The following is an 8,107-nucleotide window of genomic DNA, read 5'->3' as shown; positions in this document are numbered from 1 at the left end:
ACAGTTATACGTCCTAAAAGGAAAGAGGAGAGAAGAAAAGAACTCTCATCACTAACACACTGAAATTATTCAAATATTTTAAAATGACCCTTTTACTAGTCCACCTTTTCTTTTTCCTTCCAAAATTGGCATGTGACCAATTTTTTGCTCTTATTTATACTGAAATTGCGTATAACCCCTTCCCTCTCTTCTAATTGCTCAAATATGCACAAAGATTGAGGGTTATTTTGTAAACTTAAGTTTATGGTCTAAGTGTAATTTAGCGAAAATTCAATGAGCGGGTTGCATTTAGAGGGCCCACGATGGCCACGATGGTTGCTCATGGCCTCCTCTATCTCCTTCTCCCCTCTCCTCTTCAGCCCGCCACCCACCACTGCGATTCCGTCAACCCTCCTGAAGCGCTATTCCTCCTCCCCTCGCCATTACCGCTTCTTCTCTCCTCCCATAACCTCGTCCGCCCCTCTCAAACCCCTTCACACGACGGTCAATGCCATCGCACGCCTCTCCACTCCTCTCATCTCCCCTCACGACCAATGGGGCAGTTGGACCGCTCTCTTCGCTACTGCCGCTTTTGGAATCTGGTCAATTTCTCCTCTACTCTTCTCCCTTCTTTGGTTTCTGGCCGGATTCTTGTCAAAGTTGCGATGTTGTGACGTGGGTATTGCTTCGTTTTAAGGTCGGAGAAGACCCAGTTGGGAAGCGCGCTGAGTGCGCCGTTGGTAGCCATCTTGGTGGGCTTAGCGGCGAGCAGTGCGGGGATTGTTGCTGCCGATGCGCCGGCTTATAGGGTGGTAATGGAGTATTTTCTACCCATGGCGGTTACCCTGCTCCTTTTCAATGCGGACCTTCGCCGAGTGATAAGGTCAACTGGGACTCTGCTCGTGGCCTTCCTGGTTGGGTCAGGTAATTTGGAGCCATTCTTGGTTCAATTGTTGGAGCTTATTACGTGTCAACATTGGAAGGATATGCTAAGCTTGTAATTTGTAAGCATATATGTGATATTTTGTATAATAGTAGTGGCATCTTTTATAGATTATCGAATAATTTTAAGAGGGTGATATGATATTTAGGTGAATAAAAGAATACATGCTATATTTATAAATTTTTAGTGGCATTTATGAAATAAAGGTAAGGTTTTTAAAGATTGATATGATATGATATTATGATAGAATCTCATTGATGCGTTTGCCACAGAGAAAGCAGGCTTATGTAATTCGATATTCTATATTGGTTGGATGGTTTAATGCCTATGCTACAGATGTGACTGATTTTTCTTAGGATCTATATTTGGAAAGATTTAAGGTTCTATTACTCCAAATCTATCTTTTAAGGGAAGTGTGCGGATAATGTCAATCAAGAGATAGAGTTAACCTGGGTCTTGTTTGGTTATAACTTATGAGATGGGTATGGAGTCTTTTTATTCAAGCTTGGACAATTTAAGAAGTATGAAATTTTGTAACTTTTTATTTGTAAGCATTTTAACTTGTAAGCGTGCCACAACTTATAGTTATTTGATGTTTGTCTTTAGTTATTCTCAATATTTTTCTAACTTTCTTGTATTATAAGTTTGTAACCCATGTTAAACTTCCTGAGTGCATCCAATCTTGAACCTTGCATGCTAATTTCTTGAGTTCAGTTCAACTAGATCCTTGCCAAAAGGAATGGCTAACTGAACTTTCATGCAACTGCTCATAGATTGTGGTATGAGGACATTTTGCAATCTTCTCAGTGTGAAACATATTGCTTGCGTTGACATTGTTTCGGCAATGGCTTGAACACTAATATGACTAGATAGATAGAGAGGAAACAACTGCAAGTTATGGCATTGTTTTCATAGGTAGAAGGAAGAACAAGAAGGTGTTTGATGCTGGATTCGAGCCTCACCCAATCCTTACAACTGGAGTTTGAAGGTAGAAATGATAAAGGTGCTGAGTAAAAAGGAAAAAGACTTGTGATAGACAAGTGGTAATCTTTGCTTTTATGGGCAAAGCTGATCAAACATCTGCTCCATTGTTTAGATAGCCCTTGATGTTGCACTAAAGGAGAAACTTTTTATCTTCTGTGTGCTACTCCGTGGTGGTCTAATTGTTCATAATGATGGTGCAAATGTGATATCCTAATTTTTCTAATTCTTTAGTGTTTGCTGGAAACAGAAGTTGTGCTAACATTTTTTCCTGAAAGCTAGAAATAAATTTCACCAATACTTTTTTGTGTTCAGGATTCTTATTTGGGTGTTTCTTCCTAGAACTAACTTTGACTGCACATTAATGAGTTTCACTTAATATTACGCTCTGGTCTTTCTTATGACAGTAGCAACAACACTCGGAACACTTGTAGCATATATGTTGGTTCCCATGCGATCACTTGGACAAGATAGTTGGAAGATTGCAGCAGCACTCATGAGTAGTTATATTGGTGGAGGTAACATCAAATTATATTGTCAATATGATTCTAAAATGTGTCTGACAGATAGGGAAAAGATCTGGAAATTTCTTGCAAGATGCACTACCTAGATGAATTAATACAACTATGTACTTATCATTTGAGGCTAAATATAAATGTCAACATACAATATCATCTAATACACATCCTTGTATTGTTATCCTCGTTATATACAAGATTCCATTTGTTATTGCAAGGTGCACCTTAGAAGTGGAAACTCACATAGTGAAGTACTTGGAATTTTCTTTACAAATGCACAAGAAAGCTATTGCATAGTTGATGAGTAATATTGATTATATATATATATATTCTCATCCCATATCTGTCCATATAATTTATCAGGACTTTCATCAGCAAATTTGACCTCAGTAACTGGACACTGGAAGGAAAGTAAAATTAAGAAATTATTAATATGAGATTGATCATGTATTGATTGTTAAAATGGGAGAGAGCATCCAATTATTGCTCATTAGGAATGCTTCACACTACTTGGAAAAAACCCCAGAAGAAATCATAAAAAAGTAAAAATGCATATGTAAAACAACAATGTAAAATTCATTTAGAATGAAATGACAAATCATACAGCAGTGGGTCCCTATTTATAAATGTACAAAATCTAAATTTTGTTCTCCTTTCGTGAGGACCACAGAGCTACTATAATGACTACGACTTTGATTTATATTCCCAGTATGACCACTAAATATGTTGAGTCCAATTAGGAAAATATCTAAAAGTACATTAGAAGTTAGAAAAACCATGTTGGACTTAAATAAAATCTAATAGCCAAACTGAATTATATATTCTAGGACTTTGAGGCCTTATAGATATGTCTTAGATATCTGACGCAACATAAGTGACTCACATTCAAAATTACATTATCACCAAGATGTTATTATTTTTTGCAAATTGTGTTTAAAGGATCCTAAAGGACCTCAATCAAGGAGATGACTCCTTTTTTGTTTAATACCAAAATTAAAGTACATATTGAGGGAATAATTATGCAAAGTCTTCACATTCTTTCTTCTTCTGTATTGGTGATCAATTTATCAGAAGATCAGAGTAATGAGTATGACATGAAGTTGTGCAGTGATATAATTGTAAATAATTTGCCCTTATCTAGTTTCATTGTCCTATGAGTTACGAGAAAGGAAATTTTCCAAATTCTTAACACAAACTTTTTTAAGGTTATGAAGTTCCAAGTTCCAATGTTGTATTTTTATTTTTTAAGGCTAAATGAAGAACTGAGCTAGATTAGATCCTTATATAGGGAAAAGAGGTTGATCACATCTTTTAAATTATGAACCCTTTACATATTTATCTTAATCATTTTGTGGGTCTGGGATAGTAGTTCTGCGTAGCTTTTGAGATACTATTTTTAAACTAGAATTTTAATACTCCAGTTACTGCTGAAACAGTAGTGCATGCCATTATAGAGACTTCCTCTTCTCTTATTTCTTAAGATCTTTGGTTTAGATATGTCAAACAAATGGGTAATTGTCTTTCTTGTATAGCTTCTTACCAATTTCCATTTATCTGACGACAATTCTAGCGGTCAATTATATTGCTGTCTCAGAAGCTCTTGGTGTTTCTCCATCAATTTTAGCAGCAGGAATGGCTGTAGACAATGTTATCTGTGCAGTATACTTCACATTTCTTTTTGCATTAGCTTCTAAAATACCTCCAGAAGCCACAACATGTCCTAAAGGTTGGTTTCCCAATATTTTCTTCTAGAATATGCTTTACATGCATGAACGCATATCTAATATTTTCTAATTATTTCGAATTTACTCAACATGAAAAGTTTATGAAGCTTTGTTTATTAAATAGCTAAAATTATTACTTACAGAGTGATTAAAGTTCTGCTTTTAGACATGCTTTAGTGAAATCAATACATGTTGAAGTAAAATTAGTTCTGATATCTTGGATGTAACTTAAAATGGGAGAGATTGTGTCGAGAAGTGTTGTTAACAAACTTATATATGTTGAAAGAATAAGTGCATTTACATATCTGGAGAAGTGTCCCGCCAATGCTGCTCATATTGTACCTGTGCCATGTGATTCTCTTGATCTTGGATTAACCATATTGGATCAGATGAGATAAATTTCCTTTTAAAAATTTTTATGATACTAGTATTTAGTAAAAAGTTTTTATCTAGTTGTATGACTGCATGCACTTCATTAATAAAAGTAATATGCATGATCTTTGTACCTATGCATGATTGCAAGAAGAGGCAACGAATTTTAAGGGTTAATTAGATGTCACATTGTTTAAGTTGGTTGGACAATACCTAGCTGGCAAAACAATTTCTTTAACATATTGGGCTATGTGTGAGTTTGTTATTTGTCAGAAAGGAATACCTAGAAGCATTGTATAGTTTCAGCATGTTATGAACTTTAACTGTAAATGATTATGTGGAACTATTACAAAAAAATCTAAAGAGAAAATTTGCACACTATAATTTCTATTGAATGCCCAAATGCATGTTAATGATGCAATTTCTGCACCTCCTTGGATTGTATACATCAGCAAAAAAAAGAAGAAAGTTGAAAAATCTTTGTTTTGATAGACATCACTTTCACATTTTTAACATGAAGAGGGCATGTGCAGTTGCTTTGTATACATGCCTTAGGTAATAGATGCTTTCATACAAATTATTTATGGCTGTTCCACAGCACATTTAGTAGGTTTTTTTAAAAAAAAAACTTTATCTTCTTTACTCCTTTATATGTCTATACTGCACTATTTCTTTTGGTAGTATCTCATGATAATATTCCCACCATGGATCTGGCATTGTTTGATATACTAGAAATTCTAATATAATCTACTACCTCATAAACAGATGGTCAACTAGACTCTGAATCTAGAATAGGAAACAAGCTACCTGTCCTACAAAGTGCTACAGCAATTGCTATGTCCTTTGGGATCTGCAAATTGGCTATGTATATCAATAATATCTTCGGTATTCAAGGTGGAAAACTCCCCTGCATTACAGCAATTGTTGTGGCCTTGGCAACCTTGTTTCCATCAGTATTTGGAAGCCTTGCTCCTTCTGGTGAGGCTATTGCTTTGATTCTAATGCAGGTATATATCTTTACAGACTAATTCCCTTGGCAATCTTTTGGTAGTGTTTTGTAAACAGAAAATAATGATAATATGTAAGCCTACGTAGCAGTAGTTGTGGGCATACATGCATAAGCCCACAAACAGGGCTTACAAGCATGCTAAGCCCGTAAGCTATAATTTAAGACTTTATGATTACTAAAAAATAATATTTTTAAAATTTTATTATCAAAGTCAAAGGGAATTTTGATCCATTAATTTTAATATGATTATGCTTTAATCTAGTTCACAACCAAGCATTATATTTTCTTGAACTAGTTCAAGGTACTTAAATTAATATTAAGAAATAAGGCTAGCTAATTTAGTTCGAAATTTAGCCTCAAACCAAACAAGGTCTGAAAGACCAGACAATATTAGAATAGTCTTTTTATTTTATTCTACATCATTTCCTTCAAGGTGCTATTGGCTTACTGGTATCCAAATAATAGGTTTTCTTCACTGTGGTGGGTGCAAATGGTAGTATTTCCAATGCCATCACCATAACGCCTGGTATCTTTGCATTTGCATTAGTACAAGTACTTGTGCATCTATTGCTCGTTCTTGGGGTTGGAAAGTTACTTGGTTTGGAGCAGAAATTTCTGCTTATTGCTTCAAATGCCAATGTTGGTGGCCCTACTACAGCTTGTGCAATGGCAACTGCCAAAGGTTGGAGTTCTTTGGTAGTTCCTGGAGTTCTTGTCGGTATTTTTGGAATAGCTATCGCTACATTTCTTGGGATTGGGTTTGGCTTGTTTGTCTTAAAAAGATTGTAGCAGTTTCCAAGGTAGGCTGAACATGATGTTCTCATCCTTTGGGCAATATCTTGTATTTTTTTTGTCAATAGTTTATCCAATTGACTCCATTTACTTTTTAGCCTAGTTCTTTTCAGGGCAACTTCACCTCAGTAGTCTTCTTGGTGTAAGTACCTGTGATCATCAATTGTCTAGCTTCAGAACTCTAGCCAACAAATTGCCTGCTAAGTACAATTTGGTGAAACATCTGCTATTGTCTTCTTCACAGAAAGATTTTAAAAGAACGAAATTGTGTAAGCTCTACTGCAAAATCAGGTAAACGTATTGTCTGTTTGAGATTGTTCTGTTTAAGGCATGCTTTAGATGATGATATGCAGAATTAACCATAATACATCACCGTACAACTTGTGTTACTTCATCAATCATCAAGAACGATGTAATTCAACTAAAGAATTTCACTTCTCAGGAGACAACTTCATGCTTAATTATGTGGCATTAAGGTACTGAATAAAGATGCTGCTTCTAACTGCTCAACATTATAGAACCACTGTTTAATTCATCCAAGAAAATGAGAAGGCCAAAGTGGTCTTACCATCTAATAGATCAAGAATCAAGAAATGAGTCTGTAACCCTAAGGAAGATGCGTCGATAAAGTGGCAATCAAGTTTTTTTACCTTGAAAGAAGTGTTATATGAATAGAGCTGCTTATCGAGTGGATACTGCATCAGACACCTAACTGGAGAGGGGAGTCTGAACCAATTATTACTAGAATCTCGGCATGATACATAGATACTCTATGGAGCAAGACTTGTTTTTGAATCTCTTGACGTAGAAGGTAACCAGGGTAGCAGATCTCTTTTGTTGAGAATGTGCAATATATTCGTTATGATTATTGTTCTATAGAATTAATGTACATTTGGCCCTCTATTGGAGCACTTAACCTTATTGTGCAGCGAAAAGGATACAGCAACTTTTCCTTCCTGTTCCGAGAGTCATTCTTCAAAAGTCTGCCTGGAATTATGTTGAAAGAACTTATAAATCTGTGATTCAAAGAATTATTTACCTGTTCTCCTATTACCCAGTCTGGTTGTCAGAACTGTTCTTCTAGATCAGATCTTGGATTTCTGGTTATTTCTGCAAAGGTCCTCTTGCATACCTTGCAGAGCAAGTGCCGAAACTGTTGTACATCTATTCTTTGAGCTCTGAATGCCTTTTTAAATTCATAACCTGACAGATAAAATTGGGCATTTTTCACAGACTGGAGCGAGCTGTGGTTACAGCAGAAAGCTTTCACTACTATTTATTTCACAGCTTATGACGCATTTGAGACTGTCAGATGGATTATTTTCGCATATCTCAACAGAAGAAAATGTCAAACCATGAACATATTGCAAGTTATAGTTGTGTTTTTTTTTAGAATAGCAAGTTATAGTTGTAATTTTCATTTATTTAATGAAGTCGATCTTTCTCCATGACAAATTCTTTTATGTATATATCCAAAGTACTTAAGCTAATTAAAGTGGCTAATCTTTTGAAGAGACATACTATAATATATCTAAACCATAAATCTACTCAATATCAACCGTAATGTCTGGGCAAACTTGGAACCTAGAAACTTTCTCTCAACTAGTGAACTAAAGTGGTGAACTACTCTAAAAACTAATTAATTCAAGCATTTTGTGACCTCCATAATCCCTCTACGGCTTAATTGGGACGTAACATCTTCCTACTCTCTCAAACAATTCAAAAAGAAAATTAACAGACTCATCAACCTTGTCCTATATCAACCTATGTACCTACCAGACACTGCTTA

At 35.4% G+C, this 8,107-nt stretch overlaps 1 protein-coding gene across 1 annotated transcript; it reads left to right on the top strand.

Moving 5' to 3' along the window:
• The first annotated feature begins 321 nt into the window (after positions 1 to 321).
• Positions 322 to 7,760, top strand: LOC140771302 (uncharacterized). Its single transcript, XM_073112785.1, has 6 exons — positions 322 to 581; positions 677 to 903; positions 2,311 to 2,421; positions 3,992 to 4,147; positions 5,283 to 5,524; positions 5,992 to 7,760. The coding sequence occupies exons 1-6, from the start codon at positions 322 to 324 to the stop codon at positions 6,313 to 6,315; spliced, it is 1,320 nt and encodes a 439-aa protein (XP_072968886.1). The 3' UTR covers positions 6,316 to 7,760.
• Positions 7,761 to 8,107: the final 347 nt, after the last annotated feature.

The sequence above is a fragment of the Typha angustifolia genome, chromosome 11 (genome assembly GCF_048772165.1).
Source record: "Typha angustifolia cultivar Huaian chromosome 11, ASM4877216v1, whole genome shotgun sequence".
Lineage (NCBI taxonomy): Eukaryota > Viridiplantae > Streptophyta > Magnoliopsida > Poales > Typhaceae > Typha > Typha angustifolia.
The sequence above is the reverse complement of the archived record's forward strand: the minus strand, read 5'-3'. Positions and strand labels throughout refer to the sequence as shown.

What these genes read in the sequence shown, in the direction of transcription:
- LOC140771302 (XM_073112785.1), top strand. Translation starts at nt 322, where the DNA reads ATGGCCTCCTCTATCTCCTTCTCCCCTCTCCTCTTCAGCCCGCCACCC. An exon ending in ACTGCCGCTTTTGGAATCTG is followed by an intron (nt 582 to 676) that starts GTCAATTTCTCC and finishes CTTCGTTTTAAG; the next exon opens with GTCGGAGAAGACCCAGTTGG. An exon ending in TTGCTTTGATTCTAATGCAG is followed by an intron (nt 5,525 to 5,991) that starts GTATATATCTTT and finishes TCCAAATAATAG; the next exon opens with GTTTTCTTCACTGTGGTGGG.